Raw genomic sequence first — 16,264 nt, 5'->3', positions numbered from 1 at the left:
GTGTAGTGGTGGGAGGGCGTGCATTATCCAGGTCAGATGGGTCACCACTGGAGTGATGGTTTTGCTTTTGATGGCTGACCTAACTTCCTCACCCTTCACCTGCCGCCTCCCTCTTCCCATCCTTCACTCTCTTTCTCCACTGGACATGATGTATCACTGTATACCCTGGGAGAAGAAATATCATGGTTTAATTGTATCAGTTGGCAATTAGTCGACCACCTCCACCCTGTGTAATACAGATATATTTGCATTAATAAGACTAGACCTTCATGGCTGACTGCCTGCAGAAAAGATCCCTTTCCATAAACAATAGCTGGCATTCCCCTTGGGTGGGACCCAGTTGTTGACCCATGATGAACTCCTGACCAGAGCTGCCATGTCCCTCTGACTTGGCGCAGTGACACTCTGGATTGTGACCGACAGACAGCAAGAGAGGGAGATAGACTGACAGTTTGACCCAGACACGATGGAATGCATATATACTGCTTGCTTTTTTAAATAGCCTCGGTCCTTTAGTGTGCAAGTAACCCACCAGTAGAGAGGCCTGGTCAAAGAGATAGGTGCCTTTTTTCTTTTCATGTTGCAAAATGTAGTTTCACTGGAACTGATTTGTCTTCACAAGCAAATTATTTTCTTTCTTTTTTTTTTTTTTCAGGTTCTACTTTTGGCGGGGCTCAAACAGAGTGCAGTGGTGAAAGATATACTATTGGCCCTAATCTTATCCTCTCTTTTGTGTGTGTGCAGTCCCAAACCGGCAGCCTCTTAACTACCTTTGCCCCTTATCCTTTCATTCTCTCTCTGTCTCTCTCTCTCTCTCACTCTCTCCCTCTTTCCTCCCCTCTCCCTCACCTCCCCTACTGCCACAATGAGATGGTTTAATGGAAATTATTCTGAAATGGAAAGAAATGAAAAGTCCAGGGTTCACTGGCTCTTTGTCAAACCATATCTGTTCAAGTCAGAAAAGGCATAGTAGCAACTGGGGCACACATCTCTTAACTTTGCTGAAAGGCCATTTGTTATTTAGGCAATGTAAGCACTGTATTTCTTTTGCTTGCAGTGGAGCCTTTTATGACTGTAGCACTTTCTTTCCCTTTTACAATGAGGGCCACTGCCCTGAGTTCATATACTTTATTTCCTTATTTTAGTTCATTAAAAACCTCCTTCTGACTTTTGGGGGAGTATATTTCCTCTGGAAATTTAAGGTTCTGTTTAAGGTTACAGAGCACCACCATATTGAACAGGAACACAACACTGAAATCCATCCATCACCTGGGGCAGATCAAAATGCCCCAGGGCAACATGATGCTTTATCATAAGATGCTTTTATAATTTACTTGTTCCAGGTCATCCCCACTCATGTTCATTAACTCACTGAGTCAGGGTCATAGAATAAGTGTTTGTGATTTAGAACAAGCTGCCATTTGCTACCTCACTTTTTTTGTTTTTCAATTTTATTCTTCAATTTAAATGTATGAAGCGGTCAGAGCTCTGACAGTTCATTGGTTTTATAGGTAGTGATTCAGTGTATTTATTTAGTTGTGCTCGTATTTGGAGAGACATGGGCAGTCCTCTGTGACAAACACTTTATGTAAATGGATATTAGAGATGTTCTGGTGTATTTGCTTTGCATATTCTCAGCGGTACAAGACATTAAAATGTCCTTCTGCAAATCCTTCCCTTCTCTCCGCGTTGTCCCTGTTCGTTCACAGGTAGCCGTGCAACGTGGGGCTTCTCTGTAAGCCTGGTGTCACTCTCCCAGAGCCTCAAAACAGCGAAGAGAGGAGGGGGATTTGTCTTCCTTTCCCCTTCACTTATCTCTTTTGTTTGTCCTGGTTTCCATAGATGAGCAGCAGCCCTCCATTCTCTTCTCAAGCGAAACTAAGTGCTGCCGCTACTCTCGACCTGCCAGCTCCAAATTGGCAGCCTGACCTTCTTTTTCTTCCTTGAGGCGTCTGCACAAAGCCATACCTCTACCATGGGGGAAAAATGCAATTAAGAGGTGACATAAACACTGAGCACCCGTTGTAGCCGTGCCCGGGAAGAAGGAGGGGGTATGGCGGCTGCCACTGTGACACGCATGCATAGATACTGGTCTATTAATTGGACTTTACACATTGCAGTGACACTGGGGCGAGCAGCCTCAATAGAGAACTGTGGATGTGACTCAGTCTCACTGAATGAGCACTGACAGGGGAGTGGTGTCAAAGTTTGCTCTGGCTGGTGTATGCATTAAGTGTGGTTGCTCTCTGACCTTGTGTTTTGATTTGTTGTAGGCAATTAGCACCTAATGTTTCTGCATTGGTGACAGACAGGCTATGGGCTAAAGTGGGCTAAAGCAGGGATGCAAATTTAAAGCAATGTCCTAATTGATATAATAACACTTTGAAATCACATAGGCTGCAAATGTTTTTCTTAAATGAAAGTTTTATAACATTTTTGAAACTTAAGACATTTCATAATAAAACCAAACAAAACCCAATCGATTATTGTAGCAGCAAAAAGTGTTGCACCTTACAAATGCCAATTAAAGAACAGGTGCAGTTTCACTTCTGCACTTTGCATCCTGCCATTTTGCACTAGACCACTGTATATACACTACCTCATTGTGCTGTGTTAGTGTCTGTTGTACTTTACTTTTATCTCATCTCTATTTTAATATTCATTATTCTTATTTAACTTAATATTATTCTTTTTGACACTTGTATATTCTTCTGACATTTTATATTTATCTGTGCTGTGAGAGTTGCTAATTGGTGTTCATTGTTTTGAAAAAACAGTGACAATAAATCTATTCTATTCTATTCTAAAAAAATAAAATGGGCTGCCCTTTCTCCTGCTGAATGTTTTCATAATCATTGATACAACATACAGACATTGCGTTGCTCTAATTGAGCTTAATAACTTGTGAATATCTGCAAATAATATGAATTATGCTCCATAAAATCACAATACCCCCCTTCTTTTGTAATGTGATATGAGAATTCCTCGCAGCTTTTATTTTAGAGTAGAGGAAGCCCATTAAAACAGGGAATGAGGGAGAGTTGTGCTTAATTGCCAGCTAAGGTGTGTGACATTTGGAGCAGCACATCGAATCTGGCCCAAAGTCCAAAAGGTGTTGTGAGGGACTGAGTAATTACTCTGGTCTCTCCAGGCAACGGGTTTAATAAGACGGCTCTGTGATAGAAGGGGGGCACACGCACGCATGCACACGCGCACACACATTTGAAGACATCTGTGAAGGTTACATGGATCGTTGTGGTATATATTCAGTTTTTGCCTGTGTGCTTTTTGTGTTTTTGTGTTTGATGCAGAGGATTTCAGCAGATGTGAAGTTTTGATTAATTTGTTATCACTGTTTGATGGTATTTGTTAGCAGGCAGTGGCCAAAGATATGATATTTTTAATCTTCCCCTTTTAGTATTGGTTTTCATTTCCACTAAGTGAAAAACTACATGAAACCTAATGTTAAGTAATGTTTAATTTAATGTTTAATTTAAGCAGCGTCAGTGTTTTAAGCTGTGATCCCAAGCTAAATTTATTTTATCTGTATGACTTAAAGTTCCTTGCATCTATGAATTGCTATATACTATAATTACTGCTGTATAATCTTCATATAACCTCTTCAGAGGAACTTTTCCGAGAGTGATCAGGGGTGATCTATCTGCTTGGTTAGCCTTGTAAACAGCCTGCCGCTCCACCATGTCTGTGCTTACCATGTTTGTACAGTAGATGAGTGGTTCCCTGGCCCTCTCCTCAGGGTTGTTTAGCTTTCAGACCCCTGACAGAGGAAAGAAAAACTCCCTTGGGGGAACATGAAGCACTACAGGTTGAATGAAATTCTCTCTGAACACTCCAAAGCTCTCTTCATCTCCACAGGCTCTGGGGAAAAAAGCAGCAGAAAAATGTTTAAAACAGGATGCTTAATCCAGCAGCATGGAAAAGGCATAGTAGCGCATGGAAGTTTTCTCTCTCTCTCTTTTTTTTTTTTTTTTTACCCAAGAGAGAAAACACTTTAAAAGAGGCCCAGCATGATAGGCCAGCATAATGAGCCATCACTGGCTGATATTAGAAAGTTTATTCATAGAGTAGCACTAGAAGATGGCTTAGTGCAGGATGTTATCTTAATGCCACAACATGATAAATGATACAGGGAGGATAGTGTTAGGAAATAGTTAAGAAATGTGTACTAACATATTTCCCAGCACAGGGAGCAGCAACATATTGCAGAAAAGAGTATATAAGCAAAAAATGAAACTGTGCTCTTGTTCTGTGCTGACACATAAAGACTAATATGGGCACACAAACTGCAGGTAAACAGAGGATTAAATGTAGCTGATGTGAATGCATGGGAACCTCTACTCATCTTTTATAATTACCTCAGTAAACATGATATAATATGCTTCAATATCTGTATTGTAGTTAAGTAATAGAACATCACTCACACGTAGTGCCATCTAATGATAAGTTATGAGAGTGAGTCTTCCTTAAATGGTCCAGAGGGTATGCGTGCGTGTGTGTGTGTGTGCGCGCGCGCGCATTTAAGTTATGGCAGGGTCTCCAACAGGGGCTAGTGGCTCAGTAAATGATTGTGGCGGGGTTGGCTACATCGACTGGGGTCATCACTCCCTGGGTAGCCTGATAGGTAATTCATACACCCTGGCTATAGAGGGAGGGGGGTCAGCACCTTTTCACCATTTATCATGTCACATGTGTTCCTAAAACCCCCAACCCTACTGGCTTGTGCTCAGGCAAACTGTTGCATCAATACAGAGAGGAGAGAGGTGCAGTGTGGGGAGATACAAAGCCCTCAGTACTTAGCTTTAGCCAGAGAATCATTCCTCTTATTAGCCAAACTGTGTCCTCAAGGTATTGCACCACAGAGCTGTGAGTGTAGACCAGGAGGTCCGGACAATGTGCTAATTTGAATTTGCAGTTTTGGCGATGTTCATTTGCAAAGTGGTGTTGTGGACCTGTACCTTGCTCGGGGTAATCATTAGCACGAGGAGGATTTAGTATTCTGCTCAGCTGAGGCACTGACATAGATAGGTCCCTGGCTTCTGTTTCTATTAGTGTCCAAGCCTGCGGCTGCATAGCCAACACTTCAATGAGCTCTTTCTCAACGCGTGGCAATTTCTCTGCTGCAGCTGCTGCCCTTCTAACTCTCTAGCTTAAGGATAGAAATATGACACTAGAGAACACCCATAGTATTCTCGTGCCTTACCCCTCTGTCTTTTTTTTTTCTCTACTCCACTCACGATTTCACATCCAATTTTCCCATCGCCCGGTGACGCCCATTCCCCTAAGACGCCCAGCTACTGCGGGATCACTGGACTCCCCTGTGAGTGTGTGTGTGTGTGTGTACTCTTATTGATCAGGGTTGTGTTTCTGTGGCTCTGGGCTCCTGCTGCTGTTATCACTGCAGTGTGGAGGGGTGGGGAGGAGGGAGTGTAGTTCACAGCACTGAGAGCTTCAGGGCAGTGTGTGTGTGTGTGTGTGTGTGTGTGTGTGTGTGTGTGTGTGTGTGTGTGATCTAATGGGATTTACAGTATGCACAGTCTAAGGTTTTTCTCCTAGCTTTTATTTTTGCAACAAGGACAACAATTTCTACAATTACACCATAATTATGGTTTATTTGGTCTGACAGCTAGATAACTGTCCAGCAGGAGAAAGGTAACAAGAGAATACAGGAGGCATTAACACTGAGTATACACTGTAATTACAAGTAAGAGGGTCTAATATGATGAAAACTGTTTGTGTGAGCAATTAAAACATGATGGATGCAGAATTAGTTTTAAGGATGTTGCCAAAGTACTCCATTTTTCTTTTCAGAGAGAAAATAAGTGATTTAGTGAGAGGGAGAGAATGGTGAAACAGAGCACAATGTTGCTTGTTTCATACTAAGGAGGTGTAAGTTACCTGCAGCAGAAGATGTAACTCCTTCTTTTCACTTAGAGCAAAGTGAAGGTGAAAGAAGGAGAATTCTACCTTATTTTCCCCCCATTTCCACCACCTCCATCCACAGTTCTCCTTTACTGTAGCTCTCTGCTCAGTGGGTGTGGATAGGACTCTTATGATGGATTGCTCTACTGGTCCTCTTGAGTGCATGCATGTGAATAAGTGGGTGCAGTATGCGCATGTTCCTCGCTTCCCTCCCTCTTTCTTCCATCTGCCTGTTTTTTTTTCCTTTCTTTTTCCCAAAGTTCCCCCCCACCACTCCACTCCATCCTGTCCTCTCACTTCAGCTGTTTCAGACATGTGTGCAGAAATGTATGCCGGAACACGCTTGTGTACTTATATTCACATATGGCTGAACACGCAGACACGCCAACACACTCAGCACAACTGCGTGTAGCACTTGGGGCGCCATTCCTCCGTGGCCGCAGTGATTAATTACTTTTAACAAAGCAAACAGAGTCTTGCTTGTCCGGATCAATCTTTTCCCCGTCGTGGTGCGAGCTGCTGTCACCAGTAATTGCCAAACTCTTTGTAGTATGAAATGAGGGCCACTTTCACCTCTCCCTGGTCCTAAGCTAACCATAGCCTCAATTTTCTACGCTTTTGCTCTTGCTTTCTTAGCTCCCATCGCTCCGCTGTCCTCCTCCTCATTTTTTCCCTCCTCCTGCACCTCCACCTTTTAGCCCCTTGTAATGCAACCTCTACCTTGGGAGGAATATTGCTTTTGAATATAGCTGCGAGACGGGTAGTCATGTCTCATTTTAGCAGCTTCCATTCGCTTTAAGAACAGCCCATACAAAAATCAAGCATTATGCCTCTTGCCATCCATGCATGCTAATTGGCATTGCTCTGCCAAGCTGATCAAACATCATTAATCTATTTGTAGTGTATGTTTGTTTCTAAATGAGAAAATTAATACATTCCACTACTATAGCCAGCTGGGTGCGGCGAGCCCCATTGATTGTTGGCACCCACAGTATGACTCATAGCTCTGAACAAGTGTCTTTATTTGGCTTGCTAGGTCTGTGTGTGTGTGTGTGTGTGTGTGTGTGTGTATTTGTGTGCATGTTTGCATGAGTGTTTTCTGGCGGTGGATTACTTTTATGTTACGACCAGTTGCCAGAGGAGTTTCAATTAACATATTTAGGGTTTTTTCTCCCAAACATATAAACTGTCCACAGGTGGTAAGGAAACCTGTTCACTCCCTCTTATTACTGGACAAGCCATCGAGTCACGCAGCATGCACGGAGATAGATATCAAAGCCAGGGAAATACAGCTAACGTGATCAGCAGGCGGACACAATTAATGATGCATGGTGATGGCCAAAGAACGCTGAGGGAACTTGCTGTTTAATGAGCTAACACAGAGACTGTGCAGATGTGTTACAGGACCACTCGGTGTTATCAGAGGCAGACACCTCCTTTCAGTAGAACTCTGCCAATTAGCCTTATTATGGGAGTCGACTGTCAGAATTTCAGTCTAAAATAGTGAGTACTTGTTGCTAAAACGTGCCTTAGCAGTGTTGTGCTTGTTAAAATGTGCAGTACATTGCATGTTTTTTCACCCGCTGTGGGTGTGACATATCGCCTGTGAAAATGGCACTACTGTTCAGCTCGGCTACATCTGGGATTCCTCAATAGGAAAGCAGCCCTGAAATCTACTCTCTTCATTAATAATGAAAAATTCACACTGGTCCACCCATAATCATACTTTTTTATTTTTTTAAGTGTCTGATATTTTCCCTTGCCCAGCAATGTGCTGGAGCATGTCATATATATGATAAGTAGAGGAGTCTGTCCGTGTGGGACTCATCACACACTTAAATTGGTGCAGCATGGAGTTCATATTGCAGTGTGGCCGAGGGGGAATTAGCGAGTCTATATATAAACCCCTGCTGCATGTGTTGTGAATTAAAGTGCATTTATCTGGTAATCGCTGGGGAGATCTCCGCGTACACAAGTATGGCAGAGCAGTGGCGCTGCAGCCACAGCAGCCTGGTGTACTGATGCAGCTGCTGCACTGGGAGATGGGAAGGAGAAACAGGTCATATGCAATAAGGAGCTCTGATATCCTGGATGGCAGTAGACATGTACTGTACACAAGGAAGGAATAACAAGAGGCATCTCTGTATCTCCTTCATGTGTTAACCTTTATCTCTCTCTCCCTCGTCCTCTTCCTCTGCCTTTCCACCTCCTCCTCGTTTTAAGTATACATCCAACCCTTTGGGCCACATCACCATTGTCTTTATCCTGTCCTCTTTTCTCTTCAGCCCTCTCAGCTCCTTATCTGTGATTCAGCTTCCCTTTACTCAATCATGTATGACTCCTTACCAGCAAAATCAAAAGCAGTGGGGCTCATGCCATGCTTTTCATTAGAGCTCCCCATAAAGACTGACTGTGAGTCTTTTGAAGTATTGCAGGGCAGCTCTGGAGAAGCCACACTGTCAGGCAGCCTGTGCTGCTGACTCTTATTTGATGAAGCAACTTCCCACTAAGGCCAGAGCAGCCTAATGAACCCAACACAAGTGCTGACACTGACAAGGAGCTGTGCCTACTATGCCTACTGTGTGATGGGGTAATGACTTGGTGAACTTTGTGTCTCTTTGGGATCTTCAAAGTCAAGCAAGCAATGATAAGCAACCCCATGAAACACTTCACACCTCAGAAAATGCCACTTTGAACGGCTTTTATTTTGCACAGGTTAAATGGTTTGTGAGTAGGATGTTGCATCTTTTACCACAGCAGCTTTTGTCTCCCGTCAGAAACTCAATACATCATTTAAGATTGCAGAAACATGTGAGATGTGAGGCTCAAGAGTGTCAAGTTTTGAAGAGGCGCTGAGAGAGGGTCAGTTGGACATGACTACCCCATCGTAACGCTTAATGGCTTAATAGAGATGCCTGCTTTCCCATGTTGAGAACATGTGTCTCTCAGCCAGTGTTTACTAAGAGGAGGGTATTTTTCAGCCATGCTTGAGTTCACTGTCAAAGCCAATTAAGGGAGTACAAATGAAGATGGAGGATGTGGTGCCTCAGGCCAGGAGAGTACAGCACCAGGGCCAAGTGGCCTCTTCTGTCATCACTGTGGGGCTACACACATCAGGGACACATATGGTCAGCACTGTTTATTCGATTGGCATTGGATATAAATAATCAGGACCTAAAAAGTAAATGAAATGAATGAGTTTTAGTTCCAGTGAGAACTTATTTGTGGCACCTTTGAATTAGATCGGTGTTTAATAATTGGAAAGAAGATGAGTTATGACAATCAACACATAAAAGATCCAACAGATTGCAGCTCTTTGCTTGATAGCCCTTTATGGTTGCAAAAAGTATACGCCTTGTAGGTATTTTCTAATAAAGCCTTTTATGGCCACCTCCAGCCTTGTCTGGATGGAAAGCACTTCTGCAGCCTAGAGTTTGCTCTCTTTTTCAGGTTCACCATCTGGCCTTGATTGATTAAAGCTCCTTTAAGTAATTAATGCCTACTTTAATTGAGAGTCAGCCCCCATGGCTGTGGGGTTTGTGCACAATGCTCAGGCAGTGCAGAGCCAAGGATCTAGTTGAGAGGGGCACGGAAATCTGTTTAGCACCCTGACCCTCTCAGCCTCACATCTCAAGACTCTTAAGATGCTAATAAGAACGCAAGTATGCTAGCTGCATCCATGTGACAAATCGCGCTATAAATCATAGCTGTAGAGTGTGACATGGTTTTTCTAACATTGGAATTAACGTGCTTAGAATAAGCCATGGGCAGATTGCCATTTAATCTGTTGGTTTATCACTTTACATTGGTCTATTTCCTTTGTGAAAAACGTCAGTTATGGTGGACATGCACGTAGTGGAAAGAAAATTGAATTCCCTCTGCCAAACAGTGTATTGTGACAACATGTCACCGCACAACCCCACAGCTTGCTGCTATTGTGCTGTTTCATCTGTTTGTGATAAATGAGCAGTATCAGTTTTTCCCTTCTGTTTCACTGACTGTCACAATGGATGTGCACCACATGACACTTCCCCGATCACAAGCCCTGACCTTCTTTATTGAAGGTTCTCTTTGTCTTTTGGTAATTGTTTTTAGAAAACGTTAAACCATCCCCCCAGCCAGATAATGCGAGACACAGTGAATACAGAGTGCTCAGCATTGATTCCACATACCTGACTATGACCTTTTCCAATCTGAAGTCCTGCGCTGGCTGCCAGTTTGATGTGAGCCCGCTAATCGATTCCTCGCAGCTGTGTGAGAGTACTACAATGGCTCTCACACTGAAGCCTCTACCGGGCAACTCGGATTTTACCTGGGTCTTATTGTCGCCACTCACTGAATAATGAAACATTTACCCTTTAATTGCCGGCTCCACAAAGAATGATCAGTTTAATTTGCTCTCATTAAAGGCATCTAATCTAATGGGCTAATTAAGAGCTTTGGATGGAACAGCAATCACCAGAGTCTACAATGCCCTTAGGGAGGAATACATCAATGCATCATAAATATTTTACTACGTCTACCTACATGCAGATTGTAAGTTGCCTCAATTTGACTTGCATAAGTGTTTAACATGCACCTTTGATGTGGCTTATGTTGTTAACATAAAATCTCTGTGGCTTTGACCAGGCTTGTTCTATAAAAGCCCTCCAAGTCAGCATATAGGACAAAACAAAAATCCTGAAAAAGCAACATTTTTCATCGATTAGCCGGATTAATGCAGAAATCTTTCCCTCACTGTGAGGAAAAATGAGGCTGTCACTGTTTTTTCTCACTGACACAACACACACACAGATAAACCCGCACTTGATCGATGTAGGTCAGAGTTGTTGGCTGGTTTAGGGTTTGGTCTTATTAGATTGGGGAGATGGTAATAGACAGGCAGCTGGGTCATGATTCCATTCCTGTGACCCCAGGGCCAGAGGTTTATGTTTGGCGCGGGGCGATGGCTGTAATGCCCCCAACTGCTACTCCTGTGAGGACTGACCTCAGACCTTGTCTGTCCTGGGGGGGGGTGGATTTGTACCTGCAGGGAGACGCAGGAAGATGGATAGAAACTCATGGATTTGGCTTCAGAAATAGATTTAATTAAGTACAGGCTCCATTGTGCTGTTCTGTGGCTTTCGGCTTGTCAAGTTGAAGGGCAGAGGGCCCAAAGCAGCAATCATTCCATTTCACTTCTTCTTTCTTTTTCTTTTTTTTTAGCTGTTCTCCCAGCTAATTTGTCATGGCCGACAGTTATCCCTGGATATTAAATTAAGCAGTTGACATTTTGTGTACCCTGCGAATCGACTGTGTCACCTTGAAAGTGTAGTGGCAGAGATGTGCAAGGGATGGCGGAGACACATGTCTTAAACCTTCGTCAACACATGACATTTCTGGGTCACGCTGGAAACCAGGCAATGACACCTGTACTTAAAGAGCCACGAAACAGAGGGAAGAAAGGCATCAATCCCTTTGTTCCTGTCACACCATCAGTGTTAATCTGATCCCAGTGTCCTGGTCCATGTGAAAAGCTGATTTCAAATAATATGTGTTTGTTGGAGACAGATGGGTGATTTTCTTGAGGAGTTGTTGATGCATTTCTCTTCAGTTTGTATTTGTGTGTGTGTGTGTGCAGTGTATTTGCAGCCTGCTGTCCCTGTTTGATGGTCTGATTTGGGTTCCATTTTGTCGCCGGCGGGGGTTCTGTTCAGAGCCGTCACATTGGCACCAACCGCCCTGTGGGAGATCAGAAACCATCTGCAGAAGGCGCATCCTAAACACACTATAGCAGCGAAGGGCGTGGCACGGTCTGAACGGAGCTTACGCGGCTTCTATTGATTTCCACATTTGAGAGCATCTCTATTATTGCTGATCACCGATCAGGGCACAGCAAGCCAGCGTAAGGCCCTGGGCCACTGGAGCACAGCTGGAGCAGCCGGTTCAATGACAGGCTGCCTGCACTGTAGGTGAGGAGTTATTCTGTTTGTTGAGAGAGAGAGACATCATTGTGGTTGAGATTATACAACTCTGAATATGTGGCAGAAAACAGCTTCAACTGTCTGTAAATAACCTGAATACATGGGCGGCTTTCCAGCTCCAGTGCCCTTGATACAAAGCATTTACAAATTACCTTGGCAATTTGATTTCTTGCTTTGTCTTGGAAGTACTACATACATCTCATGGTGCAACCTGCAGAAATTAACTTATGTAGGATATATATGTAGGCTCTTGGAATAATGCTAGGTTAGGAACTTTGCATTGTCAGTTGTATCAGAGTGTGGACATCCAGTACATCTCTGTTGCCATATGCCAAATCATACTCTCGTCGCTCATTCGACATATCCATTTGGTGTAACAGCACGGCTAGTCGAATATATTTTCAATGGATCCTTTCCTTTAAGCCTGTTAGACCCAGATCTTGAACAGGGATGGACAAGTGCAAACACAGACATGCTCCCAGGGGTGAGAACATCCCTGGGGGGTAACAGTGTACTGCAGAGGGGGCAAGGACGTATGCTGAGGCATTAATCTGCTAATAGGAAAGGAGCCTCCAACAGCTGGTCTTGCGCCAAACTCCCAATTTTAATCTTGTCAACTTTCTGTTCAGCTGCTCTGACTGTAGGCCTTATTGTGAACAACAGAGCTGTCACTGGGAGAAAATCGTCCATGTTTCATTGTAAGTGTCTTGTTAGAGGAAAAGAGAGCGTATGCAGCTGTGGTGTGCGTGAGCTTGTTTGTGCATATGTGTGCAGAGAATGTTGGGTCCCCACAGTGTGTAGCACAGTGTACCAGAGTGAATAACTCTTTTTTTTTTTTTGCATCATTTCCCTCTTCCTCCTAAGCATAAAAACATGAATATTTAAAACTACATCAAACAAGCATTCATGAAATATTAAAATGTTCGAGAAACAAGAAAAGCTTTTATCCTCTCTCTTATTCGTATGTCTTTTCTAGCCTCTCTCTCTTGCTCCCTCTCTCTCAAACACACACACTCACAAACACACACATGTACTGACACACATGCGTATTAGCTCTCCCAGATTTTACCCACGGGTAAGAGCGGCACACCTTCCCACTCGATCCACTCTTCTGTGGTATCAGCATATTGCTGCATTAAATAGAGGAGACAAGGATGCAGGAAGGTTCAATAATTTACCCCGGATAGAATTCCAGGCAAAACAGTTGATTAGAAGTCTTGGTTTGTGGATGTCATGTTGTACAAGATGCCTAACAGATGCGTCACAAATCAGGAGGGCCTGTGTTCTGTGAGAACTTTGCCTTCGGATGAGTTATTTTCTAATGTGCATCCTGTTTAGGGAGATAGTTTTTGGCTTAAAGATTAAGCACCGTCTTGTACTGTTCAGTTGTGTGTGTATTGCTCTATGTTGACGGGGCAAAGTTAATCTGTAGAGCCCTCTCTTTCCCTGTAAAGCTCTCTCTATCTCTCTTTCTCTTTACCGCTGCACTATACCTCTCTCTCTCTCTCAATTTCTCTGTGTGTGTGGCTAAGCTAGAGGCTGCGCTAATCACTGTAGCAGCAGCTCTAAGCAGATGCTGCTGTGTTTTTAGAAAAGATCCTGTTAAGCGTTGAATTAAAAAAAAATGTGTAGGGGTAAAATCTTTCTCTCCCTTCACCCAAAATGCTTCGTGCCAATAGCATAGCCAACCTGTTGGTGTTATATATCTGCAGCCTAGTCTGTATACACTGTTTGATGCTCCCATATTCTATACAGGCTTTTCCTTAAATATTTCAGTCTCAGTTTATCTTGAGCCTCTCATCAGTATCACTGTCAGTATTGTCCTGAATTAGTATTCAACCACTGTAATGTAAATTGAAGTCAGCCTTCTGTTTTATGAGCAGCACTGGTTGAATTGACTTGTTGGATTATGCAAAAACTGAGGGTATATATTGTGTGTGTATGTCTTTGTGCAGCCACATGATGTGTTTTGAAGGCAGTGGGAGATTAATGGAAGAAAAAAAAAAATCCTATAACGCTGTACGGCACATTGATTCCGTCATTTTTGCCGTGGCTCTTTCGTTTATGCATTTATTCCTGTGCTTGAGTTTGCAGTATTATAATTCACTCTCTGCACAGTCTAGTCTTTCAACCTTATGTAGGACAGGATAGGGTAAAATAAAGGGATTAAGGGAGATGCCAGTTTTTGTTTGAAGGCAGCCTTATTTTATTCATCTTTTTTACTCGTCCCCTTTCTCCGGTCGTCTCAGTCGGGGGCACACTGCAATGAAAGAAAGATCTCAGGGAGAGCAGTCATATTGTAGGCTAAATCTAATCAAAGGGAGAAATGCTTTTAAATGTCTTTTGTTCCCCTGGGCGAAACGTTTGTGGGCCTCTCCACTCCAGTGCGTCCTGCCCAAACTCCACCGCCACTAGATGCAATTAATATTGAGCGGATACCCTGGCCTGCACTCCCCTCATATAATAACAGTGTTAGAACAAAGGTTAATGCTTTGAATCTAATCTCTGTCCTCGTCATTTTCAATGGAGTTGTGATGCAAGCGAAGGGATGTAGAGATGGTACGAGGGGGGCAGCAGGTCTGGAGAGAGATTGGTTGTCAGTGGGGGGCTCGGACGGAAGCAAAATTAATTACTGGTCTCTATAAATTCGATGTCATGTCTCATTTTCCCTAATCCTCCCCGCCTTTCTCACTTCCTAGCGGTGCTAACAGAGCAGCTTGGGAAGACTAATGAAAAGGCCTCTTAGATGCTAATGGCAAATTAGCCGTCGTGTCACTTTTGGAGGCTGTGAGTGGAGTGACTGCGACTACTCAGCGAGGAGGCGGCCATACGGCAGCCTGGACTGTTGCTGCTGCCCCACACACAGGCAAAAACACCAGAGTAGGGAAAAAAAATCATGACTCTTAACATGACAGAGTCTGTTGTTTCCTTGCCTCACATAATGCTTATCCCTCATTTTCCCCCATGCTTTGCTGCTGTAATTGCAAGTTTTCTGACACACAAGCCCAGATATGACTATTCCGAGAGACAGTTTGCTTTCTCTTGGGGGGATTTAGTGGTTTGGATCGTGAATAATGAGCTGGATCTAGTTCCATGTCTCTTTGCTGCTGTTGTTAAGACTGGACCAGAGTCAGGTTTAACAACTCACTAGGATTATTGTCTGATCAGGCCTTAGACACAAACATACTGAGTCACAAACTTGGTTGGATAAAACTCTTTTTTTTGTCTCGAGTGTCCAAACAGACATGTTGAAGAAAAAAAAATACACTTATTGATGGGGCTTTGGATCCTAGAGACAGCGTCTGTTTTAGTTTTCAGTCTGAAGAATGTTCCAAAACATTTTAGTCTCACACAGAAAGATACAGTATGTCAGCAGTCGTATGCAGTTTATGTCTCAGTGGTGCTGAATTATTATGCTAGCAACAGTGTGTTTCTCTGCTCTGTGAATAAATGACTGGATGACAAATGTGTTTAATTTTTGTCTGCTTGAAGAGCCATTCATGTATCCAAAACATGACACAAGCATACATCTGATGTAAAAATATGGCAAAAACAGACTCTGGCCAGTTGTGTTATTATTTTACAACTGCGTCCCGACAAAGGGAATGCACAATCTGAAGTATTTATGGGCTACAGACCGACTTGAGTAAGTAGCTCTTTCTCATTCTCCTTTTTCTTTCTCTTTACTTTTTTCCTCACACAGCCAAAGAGAAATCCCAGTGCTCTACTTGTGTGCAGTTCACTCCCACAGCAAACAGAAGAAAAAAAATATTGAATAGAAAAACAATAGTTGCTCCTGAGAAGGCAGGCAGCCAGAGTGTAACATGTGCATTTATGTAAAACTTATAATCCAATTAACAAGTACAAAAAACCCAGTGATCACTCTATTATGGGAATACAAAGGAGAGAGGTGCCATGTTCCGAAAAACTACTCATGTGGAAAAAATGCAAATGGCGTGAAATGAGTGTGTCTGGTAATGTGTTTGTATAAAGCCCCATGCTGCGGCTAGACTCCACTCGAGCCCTGATGACTCTGTCTTTTACCTCTCTCCTTCTATAGGCATACTTCCGACAGGGTGTTGCCCTTCAGTACCTTGGTCGCCATGCCGACGCACTGGCCGCCTTCGCCTCGGGGCTGGCCCAAGACCCCAAGAGCCTGCAGCTACTGGTGGGCATGGTAGAGGCCGCCATGAAATCACCACTACGAGGTAAGAATTTTAGCAGCCAAATATATTTTTATTTGTGTTCTGACAGCGTGTTTGTTTGTGTGTTTGTGTGTGTGTATGTGTATGTGAGGGCGCCACTGTCTGTCTGCTTTGCCATCTCCACATGTTTTGTCCTACGGCTGCCTAAAAGCCTGT

General features: G+C 43.4%; 1 protein-coding gene across 3 annotated transcripts in view; it reads left to right on the top strand.

Annotated features, from left to right (window-relative positions):
• The window catches only part of LOC108878425 (tetratricopeptide repeat protein 28), a 157,368-nt gene that overhangs the window by 78,824 nt on the left and 62,280 nt on the right, over positions 1-16,264 (top strand). For all 3 annotated transcript variants that reach the window (XM_018669105.2, XM_018669106.2, XM_018669107.2), the window contains one exon: positions 15,964-16,111. In XM_018669105.2, the coding sequence (XP_018524621.1) occupies positions 15,964-16,111 (148 nt within the window). The remainder of the gene's footprint in view (positions 1-15,963; positions 16,112-16,264) is intronic.

Source organism: Lates calcarifer, linkage group LG13 (assembly GCF_001640805.2).
Source record: "Lates calcarifer isolate ASB-BC8 linkage group LG13, TLL_Latcal_v3, whole genome shotgun sequence".
NCBI lineage: Eukaryota > Metazoa > Chordata > Actinopteri > Centropomidae > Lates > Lates calcarifer.
Note: the sequence above shows the minus strand (reverse complement) of the source record. Positions and strands in the feature narration are given on the sequence as shown.